Source organism: Aedes aegypti, chromosome 2, assembly GCF_002204515.2.
Source record: "Aedes aegypti strain LVP_AGWG chromosome 2, AaegL5.0 Primary Assembly, whole genome shotgun sequence".
Lineage (NCBI taxonomy): Eukaryota > Metazoa > Arthropoda > Insecta > Diptera > Culicidae > Aedes > Aedes aegypti.
The window spans coordinates 118,487,220-118,513,450 of NC_035108.1; the positions used below are offsets into that span (position 1 = coordinate 118,487,220).

The 26,231-nt window shown below is 39.7% G+C and overlaps 2 protein-coding genes across 10 annotated transcripts in view; both read left to right on the plus strand.

Moving 5' to 3' along the window:
* LOC5564467 (neurocalcin homolog) overlaps positions 1–26,231 on the plus strand; it is a 497,420-nt gene that overhangs the window by 361,168 nt on the left and 110,021 nt on the right. The window lies entirely within an intron of this gene.
* Positions 1–26,231, plus strand: part of LOC5564460 (neuronal calcium sensor 2) — a 403,811-nt gene that overhangs the window by 344,615 nt on the left and 32,965 nt on the right. For all 9 annotated transcript variants that reach the window (XM_021842107.1, XM_021842113.1, XM_021842106.1 and 6 more), the window contains one exon: positions 7,774–7,902. In XM_021842107.1, coding sequence (XP_021697799.1) covers positions 7,774–7,902 — 129 coding nt within the window. The remainder of the gene's footprint in view (positions 1–7,773; positions 7,903–26,231) is intronic.

The following is a 26,231-nucleotide window of genomic DNA, read 5'->3' on the forward strand; positions in this document are numbered from 1 at the left end:
GTTCATCATGTGGTAAATACACCAAAAAACGAAAGACGTATAAATACGGAATTTTCCTGTTGAGGTTTCCTATTGAGGTCACATACAGATATATCAATTGTGACAGCACATACATCTCTGGTTGTTAACTCAGAAATGAGTGTAGCGACGTCAGCGCTATTTACGAGCACGCATGCACGAGGCATGGCACGGGAGTATGCCATTTCATTTTTCTGAAAGTAGCAAAAACTGGGTCCACTAGGTTACCTAGATAAAAGTTCACAAAAGTAAGGTTTTTGAACTAGCGCCACTTGAGCTGTACCATTTGCATGAGTCTACAAAGATTGATCGTTGCTGACATTTTATGCTGGAGATTGATCTAACTAAGCTATCCTAGCCGTAGCCACTACCCAAACTAGGCAGGATTAAGCTTTTCGCCATCTCAGAACGAAAAAGATCAGCAGCGAACAAAAACCAGATCGGTATCTTTTAAAAGTCGCCAAAGGCGAAAAGCACATAATACGCTGCGTAAAACGCATAATGCGAAACCGTGTAGGTGAAAATTTAAACTAAATTACAATGTATTAATAATCCCACCCTTATTTAGCCTCAGACTTGAGACTGAAGAAGTGCAGCCGATTATCTCGGAGAAACACAAGGTCACCTGCACCATTGCTCCGGGTAGCACAGGACGGGCATATTACTGTAGAGGGCACCCAGGAACTCCACAGGCTCCGTTTGCGGCTAGGTTTTATTTAGACCCCCCTAACCATTCATTCTTAGGCACGGTAAGCTTAAAGCCGTATGAATTAGGGGTCACCTGTGAGGTGGACTTTTACCACCGGAACAGGCAGTCCGTAGTGTTAATTCTTAGCCAGTTGAAACAACCGCTACCGACACTACGCGGCTATATAGGCTGATCGGGAAAAGGAAGTTAACATTGATGATTAACTCCTGACGTGCCCAAACAGCCAGAAGTGTTGACATAAGCGCTTATTCAAGTTTTATAAAATTTCGAAATTCAAACCTTTGAATAGTTCGATGTTTAAGATGTCGACGCATTGATAGATAACTTTTTAAACAGAGGTTACATGAATCGCATCACTTACCAAGGTGAATCCTGATCATGTAGCTTGGAAGCCCTCCCACTAACAAAACTCCTTCCCGTGGCAACCATGAAGATGCAGAGGTATACTCGGTATTTAGTAACAATAGATGTCACACTAACATTCCTGCCCTTCCCCGATGACCGTGAGGGGACGTGGCCGGCGCCGTTATTGACATTACTAATTTCAGAGTCCTCAAAAATGTACATTGAAGATGGTATGCTACTCCCAAGCTACATCTGTTGGTTCCCTGTACAATTTCGATTATTCTGGTCAATCACGGAGAAGCAACTACGAATTGTACGGTCATCAATGCTCATGCTCACGCCCATGCTCTGCGCAGAATTCTCTCAGGAATTTTAAACGAAACGCTCCAAGGGATCTGAGAAGGTTCCTATTAGGATTGAGACATAGCTATTCTAAGGGTTCTAAAAAGAATACTCTCAGGATTCTGAGCGATATCCTTTCAGGATTCTGTACAGAATACTCTCAACACAACATACTGAACAGAATACTTTCAGGATTTCAAGCAAGAGGGGTAACAGAATTCTCTCAGAAGCGTTTTGTTCAATAGCTTTAGAGCATTTGATCTCAAAAGTCTGAGCCTACTACTCCTAGGATCCTGTGCAGAATCATCTCAGTATTTTCCACATTTTTTTTCAGTATTTTCCACAGAACTCTGTGTGGGTTCTGAGCAGCATCTTCTTAGAATTCTGAACAAAATATTGTCAGGATTCATAGCGGAATATTCACAGAATATTCGGAGCAGAACCAACTTAGAATTCTGGGTGGAATCCTTCCTGGATACTGGACAGAATTCTGCGCGGTAACCTTTCTGGATGCTGAGCACCATTCTCACAGGGGTCCAAGCAGGATCTTGCAAGGGTTTTGAGCAACATCTTTTAGCGGGTTTTAGCATTTTTTTTTCAAGAATTTTGGGCAGAATTATAAACAAAATCTTTCCAGGCAAAAACTTTTCAGGATTGTGAGCAGAATGCTCTGAAGATTCTTAGTAAAATCCTCTCAGGACCAGATTTTTTAAAAGAATCTGAGCAGAAACCTTTCAGGTTTCTGAGTAAACTACTCTCATGATTCTAAACATAATCCTTTTTAGGTTATGAGCAGAATCATCTCAGGATTCTGAATAGACTCTTCTTATCGTTTTGGGTAGAATGGTCTTAGAATTCTTAATAGAATCTCCTATGAGTTTTGAGCAGAACCTTCTCCTGAGATGTAGAAAGAATATCCTCAAGCTTCTGATTGTCCTAGGATGCTGCACAGAATTCTCTTAAGATTTTCAACAAAACTATCTCATTAACAAAATTATCTTCTAATTGTGAACACAATCACCCACAAACACAAAATAAAATCCTCTCTGACTGCTGAATCCAATCCTATTTTGAAAAATCAAAACATAATCCTCTTAGATTTCGTAAAAAAATCCTCTTCAGGATTCCGAGCATGATCCTCTCAGAATCATTAACAGGATTTTCTCAAGTTTTCCATCAAAATTCTTTCAGGATTATGAACAAGATTTGCAACACAACAAAATGTGCTCTATATTTTAAACAGGATGCTCAGGATTCTGAATAAAATTATCTCAGAATTCTAAATAGTTTTCTCTCAGTGTTTTGTACATTTGACTTTGTGCAAAATTATTTCTGAAGTTTGAACGCGATATTTTCTTCCGAATTGTGATCATCGCTTCCGCAATTAATCTTATAATTTTCCCCCAATTCACAACGCATTAATTGTTCACCATCCACCCTGTCTCTTAATACACGAATATGTCATCATAAATTATTTTGCGACAAATTCCTAAGCTTTTCCCTCAATGTCGTGGTGTATGCCCAAGTTTTCCACTTTCCGAAATAAATTAAACTTAGTCGTTTGATTGCGGAGTTTAATTAATAGGAGAGATGAGGGCACAAAGGAACCCATTTCGGAATGGTATTAGCATACGGTGACCATTTTATCTCAATTCACCCTAACTAATGTTACCGGTATGCTTTAATTGAAAATACTTTACAAAAACCTGATGCGTATGGAAAAAAAAACAATGATTGACACCTTTAAAGGAAACCGAAACCGTGAGCTCAAGCTTATGGAAAATTAGATTTTTTCTCACGTGTGTGATTCGATTGAAACTTTTCCCGGGAAGCGTTTCCGCTTTTGTCGTGATGCTTTGAAACACAATCACCACACAGCACCGCATCAACGATGCCACTAGTCGTAATTAAAGTTTCTTGTTGGTGGTGAAGCTATGGTTGGGGGATGAGCTCGAGGGAAAAACTTTGTCAGTTTGCGGAAATGTGGCTTACCGATCTGAAGAAGGGGAATGTTGAAGGATAATAGAATCTTCTAGTTAAATTGAACCATAATATTTCAAATAATAATAAAAAAAAAAAAAAACGAAAATTGCACATCATTCTGGTGGGATTGGAACCGACGACCTTCTATGAGCTAGCCGGACGCTTAAGCCACTATACCGCAGAACAAATAATCATTCAGCTGTTTTAAATTAATAGACAAAAAGGAAGTCAAACATTTTATTTTGTGCGTTTTCAGAATTTAATAAATAAACATAATTTACTTTGCTTCCTGGAAACAAGAAATTTTCATTTTTTGTCATATCATATATTTTGGTAGAAAAATCGCCATTTTCAGCTACTTTGAAAAGTTTAGGCCTCAAAACATGAAAATGCTCATTAGTTGCGAGGGGGAAAGAGCTATAATTACGATGAAAGAAAAAAAATCGGACATGACTTTGGGGTTTGAATGCGATGATGTCGAACAGCGGGAACTTCCGGTGGAACAGTTCGGCAAGCAATTAGAGCGGAAGTTTTGGGTAAGCAAAGTTTTGCGGCTGGCTTAGGAATAGTTTGTCTCTCGTTGAAATTTTTCCGGCGACGATGTGTCTAATTGGCTTTGATTACGGCTTAATGAACTTTGAATGGACGGGGAAAAGTTTTGGCACTATTTGTTTGGGGAATAATTAAGCTCAATTGGTAGATACCGTGTGATGGAAAGAGAGAAAATCGTGGCTTCTAATCTGGTTCAGTCTAATCGCTTCAATTATTTGCGAGCTGTGTGAAGAATCCGATATTGACTAGAAAAAGCATTATTAATGAACAGCTTACTCATAAAATTCCCAAAAAGTTTCTTATAGAACTATAAGACAATGGAATTTAAGGTCTCTTGATGATTTTTGAGACAAATTTTCAATAGTTTAATGGCTTCCACGATGCCGTTTGCTTGATATAAAATTTTTCACCTCGCTTCTTTTTGATGAAAGCATTATAATCGAGTTTCAGGTTTTTGTAATAGCATATTTTCAGAAGATTAAAGATACAAGCTAAGAGCTAGAAGCTAGAAATCAAAAGCTAGAAGATAGAAGCTAAGAGCTACAAGCTAGAAGCCAGAGGCCAGATGCTAGAAGCCAAAAGCTAGAAACTAGAAGCTATGAGCTAGGAGCTAGGAGCTAGAAGCTAGAAGCTAGAAGCTAGGAGCTAGAAGGTAGAAGCTAGAAGCTAGAAGCTACAAGCTAGAAGCTAGCAGCTAGAAGCTTGAAGCTGGAAGCTATGAGCTAGGACTAGGAGCTAGGAGCTAGGAGCTAGAAGCTAGAAGATAGAAGCTAGAAGATAGAAACCAGAAGCTAGAAGCAAGAAGCTAGAAGCTAGAAGCTAGAAGCTAGAAGCTAGGAGCTAGGAGCTTGAAGCCAAAAGCTAGAAGCTAGAAGCTAGGAGCTAGAAGCTAGAAGATAGAAACCAGAAGCTAGAAGCAAGAAGCTAGAAGCTAGAAGCTAGGAGCTAGGAGCTTGAAGCCAAAAGCTAGAAGCTAGAAGCTAAAAACTAGAAGCTAGAAGCTAGGAGCTTGAAGCTAGAAGATAGAAGCTAGAGGATAGAAACTAGAAGCTAGAACCTAGAAGCTAGAAACCAGAAGCTAGAAGCAAGAAGCTAGGAGCTAGGAGCTTGAAGCCAAAAGCTAGAAGCTAGAAGCTAGGAGCTAAAAGCTAGAAGCTAGAAGATAGAAGCTAGAAAATAGAAACCAGAAGCTAGAAGCTAGGAGCTAGGAGCTTGAAGCCAAAAGCTAGAAGCTAGAAGCTTAAATCTAGAAGCCAGAAGCTAGGAGCTAGAAGCTAGGAGCTAGGAGCTAGAAGCTAGAAGCTAGAAGATGGAAGCTAGAAGCTAGAAGCTAGCAGCTAGAAGCTAGCAGCTAGAATCTAGGAGCTAGGAGCTAGGAGCTAGCAGCTAGAAGCTTGAAGCTTGATGTTAGAAGCTAGAAGCTAGGAGCTAGAAGCTATAAGATAGAAGCTAGGACCTAGAAGCTAGAAGCTAGGAGCTAGGAGCTTGAAGCCAAAAGCTAGAAGCTAGAAGCTCAAAGCTAGAAGCCAAAAGCTAGGAGCAAGAAGCTAGGAGCTAGGAGCTAGAAGCTAGAAGATGGAAGCTAGAAGTTAGAAGCTAGCAACTAGGAGCTAGGAGCTAGGAGCTAGGAGCTAGAAGCTAGAACCTAGAAGCTAGAAGATAGAAACCAGAAGCTAGAAGCAAGAAGCTAGAAGCTAGGAGCTAGGAGCTTGAAGCCAAAAACTAGAAGCTTAAAGCTAGAAGCCGAAAGCTAGGAGCTAGGAGCTAGAAGCTAGAAGATGGAAGTTAGAAGCTAGAAGCCAAAAGCTAGAAGCTAGAAGCTCAAAGCTAGAAGCCAAAAGCTAGGAGCTAGAAGCTAGGAGCTAGAAGCTTGAAGCTAGAAGCTAGGAGCTAGAAGTAGAAGCTTGAAAATAACAGCTAGGAGCTAGAAGCCAAAAGCTAGAAACTAGAAGCTATGAGCTAGAAGCTAGAAGATAGAAGCTAGGAGCTACACACTAAGCTCTTACGGTGAATTTCACCGTAATCTCAACAGCTGAACAGTTCGGTGAAATAAAACACCGTAATCCGTCGAAATTTTACGGATTCCGGTGATTTTTCACCGAATACTGTAAAAATTTACAGTACTCCTTTAATTTATTTCACCGAACTGTTCAGCTGGTGAGATTTTACAGGAATCCGTAAAATAATTTAAGTGTGTAGGAGCTTGAAGCCAAAAGCTAGATGCTAGAAGCTAGAAGCTTAAAGCTAGAAGTCGAAAGCTAGGAGCTAGAAGCTAGGAGCTAGGAGCTAGAAGATGGAAGTTAGAAGCTAGAAGCCAGAAGCTAGAGGCTAGAAGCTTGAAGCTAGAAGCTAGGAGCTAGAAGTAGAAGCTTGAAAATAACAGCTAGGAGCTAGAAGCCAAAAGCTAGAAACTAGAAGCTATGAGCTAGAAGCTAGAAGATAGAAGCTAGAAGATAGAAACCAGAAGCTAGAAGCAAGAAGCTAGAAGCTAGAAGCTAGGAGCTACACACTAAGCTCTTACGGTGAATTTCACCGTAATCTCAACAGCTGAACAGTTCGGTGAAATAAAACACCGTAATCCGTCGAAATTTTACGGATTCCGGTGATTTTTCACCGAATACTGTAAAAATTTACAGTACTCCTTTAATTTATTTCACCGAACTGTTCAGCTGGTGAGATTTTACAGGAATCCGTAAAATAATTTAAGTGTGTAGGAGCTTGAAGCCAAAAGCTAGATGCTAGAAGCTAGAAGCTTAAAGCTAGAAGTCGAAAGCTAGGAGCTAGAAGCTAGGAGCTAGGAGCTAGAAGATGGAAGTTAGAAGCTAGAAGCCAGAAGCTAGAGGCTAGAAGCTTGAAGCTAGAAGCTAGGAGCTAGAAGTAGAAGCTTGAAAATAACAGCTAGGAGCTAGAAGCCAAAAGCTAGAAACTAGAAGCTATGAGCTAGGAGCTAGGAGCTAGGAGATAGGAGCTAGAAGCTAGAAGCTAGAAACCAAAAGCTAGAAGCTTGAAGCTAGCAGCTAGAAACTTGAAGCCAGAAGCTAGGAGCTAGGAGCTAGAAGCTAGAAGCTAGAACCTATAAGCTAGAAACCAAAAGCTAGAAGCAAGAAGCTAGGAGCTAGGAGCTAGGAGCTTGAAGCCAAAAGCTAGAAGATATAAACTAGAAGCTAGAAGATAGAAACTAGAGGCCAGAAGGTAGAAGCTAGAAGATAGAAGCTAATAGCTAGAGGCTAGAAGCCAAAAGCTAGAGGCTAAAAGCTGGTAGATAGGATATAGAAGATAGAAGATTAATGATTGAAGATTAACATAACCAAGATGGCAGTCTTTCCTCAAGGAATATCGGAATATCTTCAAAACTAGATGAACAATGATCAGTAATCAATATCGACCCATATTTTCCAAAAAGTAGAAGTTTTTTGTGAATTTATGAAAAAATGGTGCAGACATCGAATGACTAAAAAGTCATCGCGATTTGATTTAATTTATGTTGTAAAAAGTGAAGATGGCGGTGATTGAATTAAAGGGGGTTGCAGGTTTTAAATAGGTTGGTAAACACTGATACAATTTTTTACCTTAGCTCTCAGTAAAACTGACATCTCTTCATTGGTCCTTCTAGAAACTCTATGTTAACTCTTCATAAAACAACCTTTTCTTCTTTTATATGCACATTCTCCGTGCTAATTACCATTATCAACTCGTGTTTCCCGTCTTATAATTGCCGTCATACTGTTTTTGTGCTGAAAGTTCCCTCCGTCTATTTTTCCGCTCCTTTAACGACGACATCTCGTTTAATCTTAACTGTAATGTGTGTTTTCTTTATCTTGCAGGAATTTCTGTTAGCTATCGACGTTACATCCAGTGGCACACCGGAGGAGAAGCTAAAGTGGGCGTTTAGGATGTACGACGTGGACGGAAACGGTGTCATAGACATCCAAGAAATGACCAAAATAGTTCAGGTAAGTGCTACCATTTCCGGTGTTTCTCGAACCCTTTTCTGTTCTGTGATTGAGACTGAGTGCCAATAGCCTAGCCTAGATATCCGACTGTGAGTGACTGCATTACGAGCGTTGTTCGTTCGTTTAGTCGTACGGTATCCAAACCTACTGGAGGGTACGTGATGGTGGTCAGGTCGGTGTAGTAACAGTGCGTGCCAGTGGGTTTCCGTACGTGTGTTCTGCTAACACACTTGAGTAAGGTAGGCCAAGCTCGAAATGCCGCACGTGTGCTAAGTGGAAGTTAATTGCGATCCATTCGTTTGGAGCACCACTAGCTTCGCTAGGGTGCGGGTCATTTCTTCGACGTTTATTTGATGGCATTGCAGATGAAAGTAAGAAACAGATGCCCTGAATGGCCGATTTTTGATGAATATGATGGCCTGTCATACTAATACATCCCATTTCAAGTATTTCATAGAAAAGTACTACCTAAAGCGATACAACTATTTTGATAAAGAAATGCAGAGATGATTTTTAGTAAAATTTCCAAATATTCTCTATTTTTAGAATCTGTTAGGCTCTGTTAACAATTCTGAGAGGAATTTCTTCAAAAACTTGAGATATTTCTTTTAAGAATCCTTAAGAGAAGTCTGTTTAGAACCCTTGAATAAATTTCATTCATAAGATTCTGTTCAGAGGTTCTAGACAGAATCCTTTTAAAAACTCTTAACAGGATCTCCTTATGGTTCTTTAAAATCCTATCATGATTCTGAGAGGGTTCTGTTCAGATTCCTGAGAGGATTCTGTTCAGAATCCTGAGAGAATTCCGTTCACAATCTTCAGAGGGTTCTGTTCACAATCCTGAGACGATTCTCCTCAGAATCCTGAGAAGATTCTCTTCGGAATCCTGAGAGGATTCTCTATAAAATCCTGAGAGGTTTCCTTTTAGAATCCTGAGACGATTTTCTTCAGAATCCTAAGAGGATTCTCTTCAGAATCTTGAGAGGGTTCTCTGTAGAATCTTGAGAGGCTTCTGTTCAGAATACTGAGAGGATTCTGTTCACAATCCTGACAGAAATTTAAATTGAAATAGCTAACGCAGCAGTGGAAACACATCCCACCCCACCCTAGTGTTCACCTAGAGCACGCGAAAGGATTGTGAACGGATGCACTCACCAGAAAAAAATGGCTCACATCCTTTTCACATAGGTACTCCGACTGGGGTACAATGTAGCACTACTCGCTCGATGATGTATGAAACTGTAATTAATGTAGACTGGCGAAATGAGAGTGGTTTAAATTATTATGCGATTCACTTGCTGCTGCTGCCGTTGGTGGTATTCACCTGGATGTATTTCTTTCGTCGTCCGTGCGAAACTTTTCACGCTTACCGAACCAAGCATAGGTTAGGGTTTGGTGGCCGAGAGCTAAGGATAACGACAAGGGAACACGTGAGATGATGGTGTACCGATAGAAATACAGTGTGCTTTGGGGCTTTTTTTCGTGCTTCAATATGTAAAGTAGGTGCAAAGTGGAGGATTGTGACCGCAAGAAGTGACGATTGAATGAGGGGTGGGAGAGTTTAGGGAGTGTGATAGGGGTAGCTGGGGAAAGATGGTCCTATCATTTCGTCATAATAACACAATAATAACAAAACAAGCTAAAGTTTATATTCAAGACAAACAGAGGGAATCCTGTGACGTATAGCTACGACATATGATGGATTTAAAATTTAATCGACATTGATTCGACAACGACCCATCTACATTTTGATCACTGACCCGACTTTGGCCCTATGCCAGTTTTACATTGGTTCGAAATCGGGTACATTTAAACCAGCTGAATGTGTTATAATTTGTAATGAAACCACTTTCAAATGGTAAAGTAGTCTTGTATCGTGCTCATTCTTAGGGTGCCCCATCTTGTCCCGTCTACCCCTATGTCGACGGGGAAACATCCGTTCAATGAAGGCAGCACAATGAAGTTGAATAAGAAATTTTGCAATACAACTAAATTGCGTGGTTGGAATGATGCCGTTCGGATATGTGCTTCTTTAGGTAACCTGTTTTTGTTAGTAGCGTTACACATGCGGTTATGATATGATATGAGGGTTTTGCTCGAGAAGCTATGTATGGTACAAAGCAGATGTGCTTCTCCCAGAAGAAATATGAAAATACATTACATACATCAAGTGATTTTCGACTGTATATCAATTTTAAAATGGAGTCATGGTGAAAGTAATACTTGAGCGCATTCTTCAGAAGAAGACTCGTTCAAATAGCAAGAGGTAAATGTATTCATGAAGGACAGAAGCTGAGGAATTTGCAATCTTAGGTTCTGAAGCTATTACCTTTTGATATGCTAATTTCGTAGGTTTGAAAAGATCTGTATCATATTTTTTTGAATTCCGTTACAGAAGCTTCAGATATTTCTTTGCTGTGGTTCGAATAGATTGCAATCACGTCGAAGTAGTGTATGAACTACTTTCAGAGCTTAAAAATACGTAATTTTTCGTTTTGCATAAAAATTGGTTTAAAATTGTACAAATCTACTTAACGTGATACAACAATAGCATATTGATAATTTCTGGTATAATATATGAAATTGTTTATTTCTTTCAAATATCGTCAAACGATATGTGTTTGCTCCAATCAGAGATATTCACAATCGAGTTAGGCGCGTTTAAAAAACACATCAAGAACTCCCAAATGGAAAGAGATCTTAAAGTGGTGCATAAACCACTTTGATGAAATGTTAGAACTGAAAAGGATTGAGCCAGAAAACTTATTTTCCATAAACCTTCTTATGTTAAGGTCGAAGCCAAACCTCAAATTTTTGAGAGCATACATCTGGAGAACACCACAATTTTTCCCTTTACTACGGAGGTATAGTTCTCTAGGTTTGTGCTCTTGAAAATTTGAGGGTTGGCTTCGATTCATCTTCACCTTAACACAGAAAAAAGCTCTAAACCTGCAATTAAAGAGTTCAAAAAAAATTAAAACACATCATGCTACAAAAAGTTATAACAAATCATATTACAATCTTGTTATAATTGGAACAGAATTTTAGCAACATTCATTATTATAATAAAATTATATCACAGGTTGTTATGATAACAGTATCAGTGAATGAAATTATCGCGGAAATGAGACGAAAATAGGCATTTTTCAAGCAACCGGACAATTCGTTGCCGCCTTTATCTGCGAGAAACAGATTTCGTAAACTGCTATAATTGCTGATCATTGTACTGACGAATAGCCAAGATCGGTCCGATCATATGCACTGATCCTACTTTATCGGATATACGATATATTATCACAAGGTAAATTACAAAAATGTTTATCACTGACGACATTCAATCCCATGACCATGAGCAAAAAGCGTATTCAGAGCGCGCGCGCACCATAACCACTCGACCACGCCAGCTGAACAAAGGGAGAGAGAAATTTGGTATATAAAAGCTACATGCGGAAGCGAAAGCCACTCAAAACGACGAAACAAGAGTAGAAAAGATGGAAGCCAACTTCTCGTTGCTTTTTTTTTTACTTATCTCGTTTATTTGGCAGGCTCAGGCGCCGTAGGGCATAACAGAGCCGAAATCTTTTCTTTTTTTTACATTATTTACATTTTGAAATTTGAACTTATTTTAAAAACTATGTTAGTTTGCAGAAGTTTTAAGGTTAGTGGATACATTTGAAACAGGGAAGGAAAGGATTTTTTGGAATTTCTTAAGCTACTTAGACTACTAAGCTGATGAAGCTTGAAGGGACAGGATGTCCAGATCTGTAATGAAACTAAACAGAAACGGTTTGTGGGAGACACGACGAGAAGAGGACAATTTGAATGGGAAAAAGAAAGACAGGGAACGAACACAATCAAACCCGGATATTGATACGCTTCAAAAACAGATGGATTAAATTCATATATTCTAAATCAAGGCCCGCCAACACTTCCCTGACAGGTTTCTGCTGTTTTCCTCGGATCCGGAGAGTTTCAGTCAGCTCAGATCTGACGCCACGATGCTCAACGCATCCCCACACAACATGTTCGATATCCTGGTAAGCCACGCCGCAAACACAGAGATTGCTTTCTGAGAGCCCAATACGGTGGGTATGCGCGCTTAACGAATAGTGATTGGACATAAGCCGACACATGACACGAATGAAATCACGGCTCATGCCCAACCCCTTAAACCATGGTTTTTTCGACACCTGTGGAAATATGGAATGCAGCCATCTACCCATTTCTCCGTCTCTCCATTTCTGTTGCCAGCTGATCAAGGTCTCCCGACGGGCCAATGCAAAAAATTCTTCGAAGGCGATTTGACGCTCGTAAACATCGCCTTCTTTAGCGCCTACCTTAGCCAGAGAGTCCGCTTTCTCATTGCCCGGAATGGAGCAATGCGAAGGGACCCAAGCTAGGGTAATAGTGTAAGAGCGAATTGACAAAGCACTCAATGCCTGGCGTATTCTATTCAGGAAGTACGCTGAGTGCTTCACCGGCTTCATTGACCGAACAGCCTCCAGAGAACTTAAACTGTCGGAAAAAATGAAGAAGTGCTCGGGTGGGAGAGAACTGATGTACTCTAAGGTGTAATGTATAGCTGCTAGTTCAGCAACATATACAGAACATGGTTTTTGAAGCATGAAGGAGGCGCTATGAGAAACGTTGTAAACACCGAAACCAGTGATATCATCCATTTTTGACCCATCAGTGAAGAACTGTCGGCTCTCGCTGACATGCCCGAATTTACTTGCAAACATGGGAGGGATAAACTTTGAACGAAAGTGATCTGGTATACCATGGATATCTTGCTTCATGGACAAATCAAATACTACAGAGGAACAGTCGAATTCTAGGAAGTTATCACGATTGGTGTTAACCGAAGATGGGCTAACCTCCAGCGTCATGTACCAGTAGTACACACTCATGAAACGAGTTTGAGGGTTATGTTCAAGCAGCTTTTCGTAGTTTTCAATAACCAATGGATTGAGAACCTCACAACGGATGAGGAACCTGAGTGTTAACTCCGCGAAACGATCTGTCAGGGACTGTACTCCTGCAAGTACCTCTAAACTCATTGTGTGAGTCGAGTTCATGCAGCCTAGCGCGATGCGAAGACAGCGGTACTGAATCCGCTGTATCTTCAGCATATGTGTTTTCGCCGCGGATTGAAAGCAAAAGTTACCGTACTCTAAGACCGACAAGATGGTTGTTTGGTACAGCTTGATCAGATCTTCCGGATGGGCTCCCCACCATGTTCCGGTTATAGTTCGCATGAAGTTGATTCGTTTTTGGCATTTCTGTGTCAGATACACAATGTGTTTCCCCCAGGTGCATTTGGCGTCGAACCAGACCCCGAGATATTTAGAAGACAAGCTATGAGTGATTGTCTTACCCATGAGTGTAAGCGAAAACTTGGCAGGTTTGTGTTTCTTTGAAAAGACAACCATCTCAGTTTTCACCGCAGAGAATTCGATACCCAGCTTTAAGGCCCAAGTAGACAAATTGTCCAGAGTATCTTGTAAGGGTCCTTGTAGTTCGGCTGCTGTTGGTCCTGTGACAGAAACAACACAGTCGTCTGCAAGCTGTCTTAACGAGCAATTTTCCATGAGACAGTCATCAATGTCTCTCACATAAAAATTATAAAGAAGCGGACTCAGACATGATCCCTGGGGGAGACCCATGTAGCTAATTCGTGAAACTGACAAGTTGCCATGAGTAAAACTCATATGCTTCTCGGACAACAAATTATACAAAAAATTGTTCAAAACTGATGAAAGGCCACTTGCGTGGAGTTTGTCTGAAAGGACATCAACACAAACTGAGTCAAAAGCACCCTTAATATCCAAAAACACTGAACCCATCTGTTCCTTTTGGGCAAAGGCAAGTTGAATTTCTGAAGAAAGCAGCGCAAGACAGTCGTTCGTTCCTTTGGCTCTGCGAAAACCAAACTGTGTATCTGACAGCATGCCATTCGATTTAACCCATTTATCCAGCCGAAAGAGAATCATCTTCTCTAATAACTTGCGAATACACGACAACATCGCAATTGGGCGGTACGAATTATAGTTCGACGCGGGTTTCCCGGGTTTTTGGATGGCTATTACTCTCACCTGCCTCCAGTCATCCGGAACAATGTTAAACTCCAGAAAGTGATTAAACATGTTCAATAGGCGCCTCTTTGCGACGTCAGGTAGGCCCTTAAGCAAATTGAACTTGATTCGATCCATTCCTGGAGCGGAATTGTTACATGAAAGGAGAGCAAGTGAGAATTCAACCATCGAAAAAGGTCTATCCATGGCGTTCCTATCCACCGGAATATCTCGTCGCACGCGATCAACAGGAACGGAATCCGGACAAACTTTCTAAGCGAAATCGATAATCCACCGAGGAGAGCTCTCTCGATCTTCATTAACCGACGATGTATTACGCATTCTTCTTCCGACGGTCCAAAGCGTTCTCAACGAGGTCTCACGTGATAATCCTTCCACAAAATGACGCCAATAACCGCCTTTCTTCGCTTTGACCAAGCTTTTAAACTTGCGTTCAAGGGAAGAATAGCGCTCATAGTTGTCAATTGAACCACGTTTCCGGAAGTCTTTAAACGCGGCGGATTTCTCGCGATAGAGTGCCTTACACTCTTCATCCCACCACGGATTGGGAGGCTTCTTGCGAACCGACGGACCAGGCACAGGACGGCGTTGGGCTTGAAGAGCGCTGTTGAGAATCAACTCGGATAAAAAGCGATACTCTTCCAACGGAGGAAGTACTTCTACCGCTTGTTCTCCATCAATGATCGTTTCCGCGTACTTTCCCCAGTCTATGTGCTTTGTGAGGTCGTAGGCGAGATCGATGGATGAAGACTGTTGTGTTCCATTGGAAATTGAAACTACGATCGGCAAGTGATCGCTACCATGGGGATCCTGGATTACCCTCCATGAACAATCCAGCGATAACGAGCTTGAACATATTGAGAGGTCTAAACGGCTATCCCTAGGACTTCCATCTTGAGCTGGTGGTGCCACTCGTGTAACTTCCCCAGTGTTGAGAATTGTCATATTGAAGTCGTCGCAGAGGTCATATATCAACGTTGATCGGTGGTCGTCATACAGTTCCCCCCAGCCTGTTCCGTGGGAGTTGAAATCCCCAATGAACAACCGTGGTTCAGGCATAACAGAGCAGATGTGAGAGAGATCTCTGCGAGATATCGCCGATCTCGGAGGAAGATATATGGAGGCGACACTGAGGCTTTTGCCTCGGATAGTCACCTGACATGCAACGACTTCAATGCCTGACATCGGCGGCAGATCGACTCTGTAGAACGAGTGATGCTTTTTGATCCCCAAAAGCACTCCTCCATATGAGTCGGTTCGATCCAGGCGAATAATATTAAAATCATGGAAAGGAAGGGTCACATCAGGTGTTAGCCATGTTTCTGATAACGCAAAAACATCGCACTGTAAATTACTAACTAAAAATTTAAAACTATCTAATTTAGGCATAATACTACGACAGTTCCAGTGTAGAACAGAAATCATATCTTCGACCTCTGTGGATAATTTATCCATCAAAAGATATGATCGTTGCAAGGAGGGGCATTCTAGAAGCCAGTTGCTTCAAAAGAGGAGTCACACATGGAAGCAATCCTTTGACAATGTTCTTCACTGGGTCAGAAGCATTGAAGAAATTAAGGATGATATCTACAATGCCAGAAAGCGTAAACATTGGAACGCCCTGAGGTTGCCCTAGGGGCTCCGAATGCGAACTTTCTTTTGGCTGAGCAGTTTGAAATTTTGGAATATTTGGGATTTTAGATTTTCCCGGTAGTGGCGGAAAGTCTCTTTCCTCTTGGAGTTTGAATCCAGGAGGTGAAAGCTTTGAGACTTTCGCGACAGGCTTAGTATTTTTCATGGGGTGGGTCATCACTGCTAGACAGATTCCGAGGCTTTTTTGTGGGTCTCTGGAGTCTCACACGCTTCCTCGATGAACCCTTGAAAACGAAGGAAATTCCTTCACCAACCTCAGAGTCGGAGCCCTGATCATCAAGAGACAGAGAAGAGTAGATATTTTGGGATTCAGCAGACGGAGCAGCCTTTTTCAACATCTCGGCAAAACTACGCCGAGAGCGCTGCTCTAATGATCGTCGCTGATGTTGCTGCCGGCGTACGTACGTCGGGCAGTTTTCGAGGGCATGTGGTGGACTTTCGTTGCAATAAACGCATTTTGGCGGTATACTACATGCACCATCCACATGTCTCTCCCCGCAAGAAGCACAGCGAGGTTTATTGCAGCAATACTGGGCAGTATGGCCCAGCTGCTTGCAATTTGTGCAATTCATTACCTTCGGTACGTACAGCCGCACAGGTAAACGAAGTTTGCCGATTACAAGAAAATTCGGCAAAGCAGATCCGGAAAAGGTCACACAGAAGGATTCAGAATGTGAATAGATCTTCTTTTCTCCCACCAGGGATACGGAATGCAATTGCTTGCATTCCAGTATGGGGACAGATAGGAGAGAAGGGTTTTTGAAGCGACCACAACCCTGCATCAATTCTTCGCAGGTCATACTGCCTTCGGTGACCACTCCCGCAATCTCAACCCGATGGCTTGGCAGATAAGTTTGGTACTCACGAGTAAAAAGCTCACAGGCCACAATCTCATTGGCCTGTTTACGGTCACTGACGGTGACGCGCAGCTTACCAGAACCCACTGTGTCAATGGCGACAACGGAAGAGAATCGCTTAGTCAGATCCTTACTAATCTGAATAGTGTTCAACCGTTTGCCTTTGGATCGAAAGAAAACAACAAAAGGCCCACCAGAGTCGGGCGGGTAGGCCTTGAGGCGAGGGGACGTCGGAGATGGTAGAATATTGGTGTCCATTTGAGACACATCAGATTGAGGGGACACACATGGATTGGGCATAGAGGTGTTTGTGTTTTGTTGGTTCAACACATTCGAAGACTCAGTGAGGGGATACGACGTTCCCCCGCCATCATCATCTACACCCATCGCGGTAGCTTAACACCGCAAAGGGCGCACGAATAACTCAAACTAACACTATTCACAGAAATGGAAATTGAATCAAACTGAAAAAAAAACATACAAAGGGGAAAGGGAAGAGGGAAAACTTTCACACGCAGTAAAAACTAATCAAAAAAGACGTGAAGAGGAGAAGGACAACGAGAGGTACTTATCTTTTACTCTATCCACGCTGACGTCGTCGATGCTGTAACCAATGGGCGTCTACGCTTGGGGAGAGGTAGCAAGTAACGTACGACCATTCGCTGGGACGCGTAGATGTGTGGTTGATCTCCGCTGTCCACGCTATACGCACACCACAGACGATGATCGCACTGATGAACTCTGCACTGCACACAGGTAGCACACGGGACGGGGTGCGAGCTGCCTTCGATGATACACGTGATCAAAAAGGACGGTCTGGTTCCTGGTTCGCTGGTACGGTGTATGTGTGGTTGGTCTCTCACTGCCTGCCACCAACCAACACAGGCGTCGATAACGATGGTGACCACTGTCGGTGTGGAGAGCGCACCGCTGTGCACGCTATATGCACACCACAAACGATGATCACTCAGGTAGCACACGGGACGAGGCGCAAGCTGTCTTCTACGATACACGTGATCGGAAAATAACCACGCAATGGCGAAAACGTTCAATACTTTTGCTCAAAACTCGATTAATCGGCAACACAATGGCTTCGCCAAAAGTGTTCCGCTTCCAAGCCGAACTAAGGCTCTTCACTGCCTAAAAACACTTTGCAATAGGCGTCGAAATACCAAAGATTTGGAAAAACGGGGGTGAACCCGGACACACGAGAACTATCGACTGTCTCGCACGGTAGCTCAACAAGGAATGAACTTCTCGTTGCTGGTGATAATATAAATTCGCTGCTGCAGATCTCGTGAGACCCGTTTATGACTTTTTTTTAACAATGTCATTTTTTTCATTTCTGTCATTTTCTAAAAATAGACTGTCACGCTTAAAAACATTTACCCAAAAAATGAGTAAAAATATAGTTTTCACCCTAATTGATTTTTACCCAACGCGGTATTTGTTACAAAATATGTTACAATTTGTATATGCTGTAGTGCAAAATTTTAGTTATTTTAACAACATCCTGCATCTCATTTATAACAACCTGTGTTACAAAACAAGATCGTAACTCAATAACACTCCCGTCTGGTCAGCCTGTTCAACCTGTTCATTGAACAGGTAGACCATTTGAATCAAAATCGTACAACTACTTTAAAAAAGCAAATCAATTTCAACAAAACTTTTATTAGCATGAGTGTGGGTTCATTCGCATTACATAGAAAGTAGTGACATTACCAACCTCAAACTAGTGCTCCTACCAGCCGGATCTCAATTTTTATGAAATTAGTAGAATAATATGAAAAACAAACGAATATAGAACATAGAGCATGGATATTTCTACCTTTTCCACTTAACCGTTTAACTGTTGACCGTCTTTTATCAAGAAAATAAAACATTTCCCCCACAGAGGTATGTGATGAATGAGGAAAAAATAAAATCTCTCATCCACTGACTATTTGCGCTAGCAAAGTATAGATGGCTAACAGTATATTGCGTTTCACGCTTGGAGGTTTCACTTTTCCCAAAGATGGTTAGAAGGAAAAAGATAACCGACTCTCGTCCTTTTGAGGCGACATGAAAAGCGCTGCTCTGGTGAGTCTAAAGCAAACTAATACGTAACGTTCTCATAGTGTCCACCAGATGACTAAGAGTTCGTTTATGACATCCACACTCAAAAAAAAGTTACACAGCTATCACGCGGTTGTTCGACATTGTTAATCAGCTCTGAATGCCATAAAATGTAACGAAAAGAAGAAAACATCAGCACAGGAGCGATTTTTTTAGCTTGTGTAAAAATAACACAAATTTTGTGTTGGTTTATAAGAGCCTGATTTTGTGTACCGTAATTTCGGGTGAAATTGATCACTTTTCACGGTTTTTCTTGTCTGATTTCTATAATGTTGACATTGCCAAACAATTGAATGCAGGAAAACAAGTATGAAGGTGAGTCTCATTGACTCAAGTACCGAAATTTTCTAACAAATGTAATTTTAGTGCTAAAAATATGTCTGAAATAAAAAATCGGGAGATCTCATTTCGAGGTGAAATTGATCACTTTTCAATGCCATTATTGTTAGTTTTCAAAACAATTTTACATAATAAATTTGAGCTCCCTGAATCCGAATATGCCTGCCAAATTCTTAACAATGCAATATTTTTTAGAAATAATAAATGTTTAAATTTCAAGAATAACGCAGGAAGCGCCTAAATGTATGCAATTTTCTAAGGAATTTCCTGGTATATAACAGAAATTCAATTGTTTCAACCAAATCGAAGAATTGGTACGAGTTTTGGTTATGAAATCTAGTTTGGAGACATATCTTGAGTATCCTCACAAACTTTCAGGATTATACCATGTCCAAATCGTTGTCTGAAATGAGCATTTTGGAACGCAAAAAACTTGCACAACACAAGTTGGACATACTTACGACAAACAAAGTTCATTAACTGCAGGTTACAGGATAAGGAACTGCAGGAAGATATAAAATCGAGTGACACAGTGATCAATTTCACCCTACTGATCAATTTCACCCGAATTTACGGTAAGTCGTTCTCAATTTCATGTGGATTTTTTAAGCGTGTTTTGTTTGGTTTCTTCCTCTTTTATCGTCGTTTTCTAATTGCACGATGATTGGAATGTAGCCGAAAATAATGTTTACGTGCTTTTCACTCAACAGATGGCAGTAGTGTTACTTGAATAGCATGTCGCCGGTAAAATATATGACAAAATAAAGAGTCCTTCATCTTTTTCCTTTTAACCATCTTTGCTTTTTCTCTCTCTGAAAGATTGGTGCACGCTAAGAAGTTTCCTAAGAATGTATTTTGTCTGAAAAAAATCGGATGTCCATCCAGACATATTTACATCATCTTAGGGATGGTACACAAATTATGTCACGCTAAATTTCAACTTTTTCGACCCCCTCCCCCCTGGAGCGTGACGTAATTTGTACATAACCCCTTAGAAGGATATCCACATTATAACATGAGAGGTTTCAATAATTAAAATCAAATTTATAACAATCAAATGCATACCAATCATACGTAAATTTGATTCATCCATTGTCAAACTATCAAGTTTTGGTCTTTGGTGAAGTTAACGCAATCAATATGGAAATGGAGTTTTCTTAGAGTGTAAAGTATGCAAGTATGATGCTGAACTTTCATGTAATAAGAAGTCGGTTTCCCTCGACACGTTCAACCAGCCGATTTGAACAGGCTGAGGAAGATGATTCTTTATCAAAGAATCCCTCTTGTCTCGATACTTTGATATTCAGATCGAAAAAAATGTTTGTATTAGAATAACAAAGACTCGGTAAAACATTCCGCAGAATTTACACGTACGGACTTTAAATTTTTACCTGATTTTTTTTTATCAAAACGAGTACTGCACAATGACGAAATTATAACATTTCACATTTTCGAAAAATCAGGGCCTAGTGTCCGGGTCTTGTTCAAGTTTTTATTACGGTTTAAGGCTTTACAAATGACGGTCGCCATGTGGGCTGACAGATGGTTATTCGAGATATCACTAATGTAGAACATAATGTCGACAAGTCGAGGCTAGTACGTGACACGAAATACGCGTGGGGTAAACGATAATAGTTCTAGTGGAATTAAATAATATGATGGTACTCAAATATGATTTTTTTTATTTAGAACATTTAATTATATTAGAATACATTGAGCGTAGCACGTATCAATCTATTTCTTTTTATTCCATTTAGGCTTCTTGGCATTGTTCCTTATAAATTTCTACAGGTTACATAAGAGCTGGTCTACAGTCTTATATAGAAATGAAAAATAAAAATCCTGTTCAATCACTTCGATTTCATCCTTCATACACAAAACCGGTTCCTTCGTTAGGAGAACACATCTTCGATCTCGTTTACCTTCCAACCCAGCAAAGAGCTAAAGATGGACTTCAATCGAAAACTGCTTCCCAGAAGATTATCGATTTCCATTTTTCTTTTCCATCTTTCGATCTCGCATCCATAGATGCCTTCAAATCGAGAGAAAAAAGAATGCATTTTCATACCCAAGTTAACTTTTCTGTTTGTTTTCGTCGTTATTGCGAAAATAACATTTTTCGAAGAGTTTCTCCCGGAGATTCGTTCCTCCGGAAGAAGGAAAAGTGTGCAGTGAGTGTAGGACTTTATCAAACTTTGTAATCTTGTTTGCTTCTGCTGAATGGAAACGTCCTAGACAAAAACATCGACCAACCAACCAACCGAACAACTAGAGGCAGTACCGAAACGGGTTTGTTGTTGGTAGTTGATATTTGCCAAGAGATAGAAATGCAAGACAGGTACACAGCTCCTTGTTTATATTTATGCCTTTTGGAATTGGAATAGTTTTGGTTCCATTTTCGGTGTTGCTGTGGAAAAAGAAGGGGGTGCAGTGGCATCGGGGTGAGTTTGTGCAGTTTCTTTGGAGTGTTTTTTTTTCCTTTTTCTGGTACTGTCCAAATTGTCTTGAGACTTTTCCGAAGGAATACCTTTGCAACGCCTTGGAAAGTTGTGAGTGCAGTTTTGAAGAGATTAAAGTAAATGGTAATCATGATAGTAAAAAAACATTAGTTTGAGAAAGAAGTTTCTAACTTTTTGAAGTACTAGCATTCCAAATATTATATTTTTTTCTTATACCAACAGTATTAGAAATAAACGAACTAAAACATAGATAAAAATGTAAATTTTCAGTTTTAGTTTGATTAAAATATGTTCATATAGGGTAGGTGCACCAGTTATGGACATAGTGGTTCCCTATTTCGCCATACGTGATTATTTTAATGTCTTCTAATTTTGAAAATTGTTGTGTGTTGTAGTAATTTAATTTAAGATATATCTTGATGTTGAAACATTCAAAAAGATTTGAAATGTGTATGTTATCAAAAATCCACATATGGCCAAATAGGGAACCACTATGGCCATAACTGGTACACTTTCTCTATATGTATTGAAGTTTAAGACAAGTATACATTTAAAGTATGAGAAGTATGTTAATCTTACAAGTATGAAGAAAAAATATCCAAACTTTTTTTTGTAATCTAGTACAGATGACACACATACTTTGTTTGTTTAGCGAAGAGAGCTATGTCTGTGCAAACAATGATTTTTGACTAAAACGAGACCATTTGAATATCTGTCAGATTTGTTGTACGTAACGTAAAATTTGATGAGTAATCAAATGTCCATGTCGTAATCTGAACTGTAAACACTTCATTGACGAGAACCATCACTCTGGAATCACCGAAAGTTTTGATTATGCTTTGAAAATTTTGATTTCAAACCTGAAGAAAAATGTTGTTCATACCTTTAGCTATCGACCAATCAGTTTACTATACAGCCCATTAAATAGCGAAACTGATAAATAATTATTCATTAATTTACATTTTGTACTACACGATGGAACGCAATCCTTTTTCAGTTTATTATCAAACTATATGTGTAAAGCAGCACATGCCATAACCTCACCGAAGGAAAACAAAATCCCATTTCACCACTAGTTGGCATTGACTCAAAACGCACAAATTCAATTCTTTTCTCACCATTTTTCTCGCCGCAGCATCATATAAGCTGCAAGTGAAAAAACTTAATTTGAATCAAGAAAATGAAAGCGAGCATGAAAGCGACAACGACGGCAGCAAGCTCGCGCTCTCAGAACGAAAGCCAACAAAATCGCATTGCAGATTTTCTTCGAACGATGATAAATGGTACGATTATGCGAGAAGGAGAAATTGCGCTTGACTCTTTCGTCAGGAGAAGACCCAGGGCCGGATTCACAAACGAGGGGTTCCCCCATTTTTTTTTAATTCAGAGCGGACTAGAAATGAGTTTCCCTCATAACATTTTTGATTACTGTAAGGTAAGTTTTGATTACCAGAAGACAATTTAAACTGAATCAAAAATCTTTGTTACTTATTCTTCTTCTTTCTGGCGTTACGTCCCCACTGGGACAGAGCCTGCTTCTCAGCTTAGTGTTCTTATGAGCACTTCCACAGTTATTAACTGAGAGCTTACTATGCCAATGACCAATTTTGCATGTGTATATCGTGTGGCAGGTACGAAGATACTCTATGCCCTGGGAAGTCGAGAAAATTTCCAACCCGAAAAGATCCTCGACCGGTGGGATTCGAACGCACGACCCTCAGCTTGGTCTTGCTGAATAGCTGCGCGTTTACCGCTACGGCTATCTGGGCCGTTACTATAACTTTGATTCAGAAACTATGGGTTATTGATTCTTTGATCTAAATAGTGTTGGAGCATTTTCAAATCTTTTTGAATGTCATGCGGTCTACTTAAATCCCATCCCATGGGAATATTTTGTTGCAGTATTTTGAATTTAAATAGTTTGTATCGTGTAATTCTCGCATAATGTTTTGAATAAAATTGCTTTTGATTGGATACAAAAAAGTTGGTATCGGATTTTAGTTATTCTTGTAAATAAAATTATAAAGATTTTTTTTAAATGTAAGGTGCGATGGCCATGCCCCCTTGCCCTCCCATAAATACAACCCTGAGGAAACCGTATGTGACGTCACCGAACGCAATATGCGAGTCGGGAAAATCGAAGGCAGCGTGTTTTTTTCCGCCGCTTCAATGAAGCAAGTGTTCGGAAAGATCCGGGAAATGCTGTTTCGTAGTCAATTTCGTTGACGACGACGACGACGAAGATGTTGTCACTGGAGTGTTATTAAATTTGCAAATGTCGCAAGTTTGGCGTTCTTGACTTGTCGCCACAAATAGAATTGGATGGCAGTATGGGATAGACATTTGTGGAGAGCTTTTCGAATCGAATGGAAAGGGGTAATTTGAGTTGAACGGTTTAATTCCATTACAATGACTTCATTCTGCTTAGTTCCGAATCAAATATGTAGATGTTTATCATGTTTTTTTCACTTAAGTTTGTTCGGAAAGTTCCGCATGAATTCTTCTAAAACTGGTACAGAAATGCCTTTAAGCATTTTTGATAGAGAATCCATTGATGTTTTGATAATATTTCCTCCAGATGTTCTCGAAACAACTTAAATTTCCATCTTACTGGAATTTTTTCTTAAAATTTTCGAAAGTAAATTTTGTTTATTTCTTCAGGAAAGGAAGAATCTTTGAACAATTTGTACAGGAATTGAATTTTACAAAGGAGAATATTTTGGAATTACTCCAGAAATTTCTTCATTTATCGCTCCATAAACCCCTCCTCCATATTTACAAAATTCTTTCAGTAATTTCACTAATGCCATCTCGAAGTATTTCTTCAAGTTTCCTACAGCAAATTCTTCAATGGCTCTACTTTAAATTCATCAAGATATCTTAAAAATTTCTCGATTTTCAACCTTCAACAATTTATACTGCAATCCCTTCGTGGAAATTAAAAAAAAAATCTTGACAGTTCGTAGTTAGTAGTTCCCCGACACTTGCTCCATGACAAACGGAGATAACTCTTCTTTCAGTTTACTGAAGCCTCATGCTTCACAGTTTACTGCAGGCTTTTTTGGGAACTACAATGGTTTTCTCTATCTATTTATCTAAGGATTTCAAAGATTTCTTCTCAAGGGATTTCTGAAAAATCCTATTAAAAAAAATGATATGGATTCTCCGAAGTAATAATTTTGGGATGTTTTCAGGAATTTTTCAATAGATTTCTTTGACCTTCGAAGATACATCTAGATGATTTTCCAGGGTGTCCTGTAGAAGAACCTTCTTCTAGTTCTTCTAAGGACTTTGAAATTCTCTTATGTTTTCTTTTGGATTGAAAGAATTAAATTTTCTAAAAGCAATTCGGTAAAATCTTCCAAACATTGTTCAGAAATTTCTACCAGTGTTTCTGGAGCCTCCCAAGTAATTATTCCGGGGTTTTCATGGATTCTTGTGGTAAATAGAATAACAGAAACTAATGAATCACTTTAAAAAATATTGATGGATTTTTGTGAATTCACACATAGTTTGTTCTTGGAACTTCCTATACGAAATTAGGTTTCAGAGGGGTGTTGAGATTATTAAATTTTCAGATTTATCATTCAAAATTGACTCGAACCATGATCTCCTTTGCAAAGCGTACACGAAATAAAAAAAACAGTTTACCTAATTTTTGAGTTGACTTTACCTAAAATTAAGTATATCGATTATTCTCTCAACCCAATACTTCTCGGTATTCTCTTCCCCACCAATGTTGTCAAAAATAGAGAGAGCTGCACCTACCCAAGGGGGGGGGGATAGTTTGGCCCAATAAGCCAAATTTGGGTAAATGCATTATTCTCAAGCTTGGGTTGAGTGAACTCAATTTTGCTTTGAATCGAACCAAATTTAAGTTAATTTTTTTATGGCTTCAAATTCGATTAAAGCTTTTTTTCAAGAAACTTTACTGGAGTTTCACCAGAAATGTTTCGGAATATTTTTAATGTACTTGTAGAGTAATTGTATAATAAAGGTAAAGTTTTAAAAATACTCTTGGTTTCGGAAAAAAACGGCCATACATCTATTACTCTTTTTTATTTATGTTTCGTGCGTACTGCATGCGTTCAATGAGTTTATTGGAACTTTTTTACATCATTAAACTCACTTAAATGTTTTGAATTCATCGCGAAATGACATTTATAACACATAATATTAAAAAACAACATAATTATCAGCAATCAAATTCAAAAATGTAAACGATAGACCACTAGGTCAACGTCCCCAAACACCAATATAATCGAAATACTTGTTCACAAAAGTTAACGACCAACTGATTCATGATATTTTCACCCCCGTAATAAAGATCCCGTTTGCCACATTGCCCAATCAGCATTCCCTGTGGTGTGCCCTTAATTTAAATTCTCCTGAATTTGAATTTCAAATCGAAAATTCATTTGCAGAAATCGATTGTTTCCTCATCAGCAGGACTTCTAACAACTGCACCACCGGTCGTCGGTGGTGGTAACGGTGGCGGCAATCACTTCCGGCAACTCTTTCAAAGTGTGGTGGTACATTTCTATTCCGAGAACGACAATCGGATTCAGGTCCCATTCCCAGAGCGTGGGGGGTGGCAGAAGAGGGGTCACTTATTCCCCCAGGTACAATGGTCGGAAAAAGTTTATTAATTGGCCAAAACTTGTCTTATTTGAAGAAATATTTAATCTTAAAATCTATCAAAAATACTAAAGTCCAAAATTCTGTTACAATAAAACTTAAGAATACAAAAAATGTGTTTTTAAATAATAAAAAAATTGTCTTCTTCTTCTTGCCATTACGTCCTCACT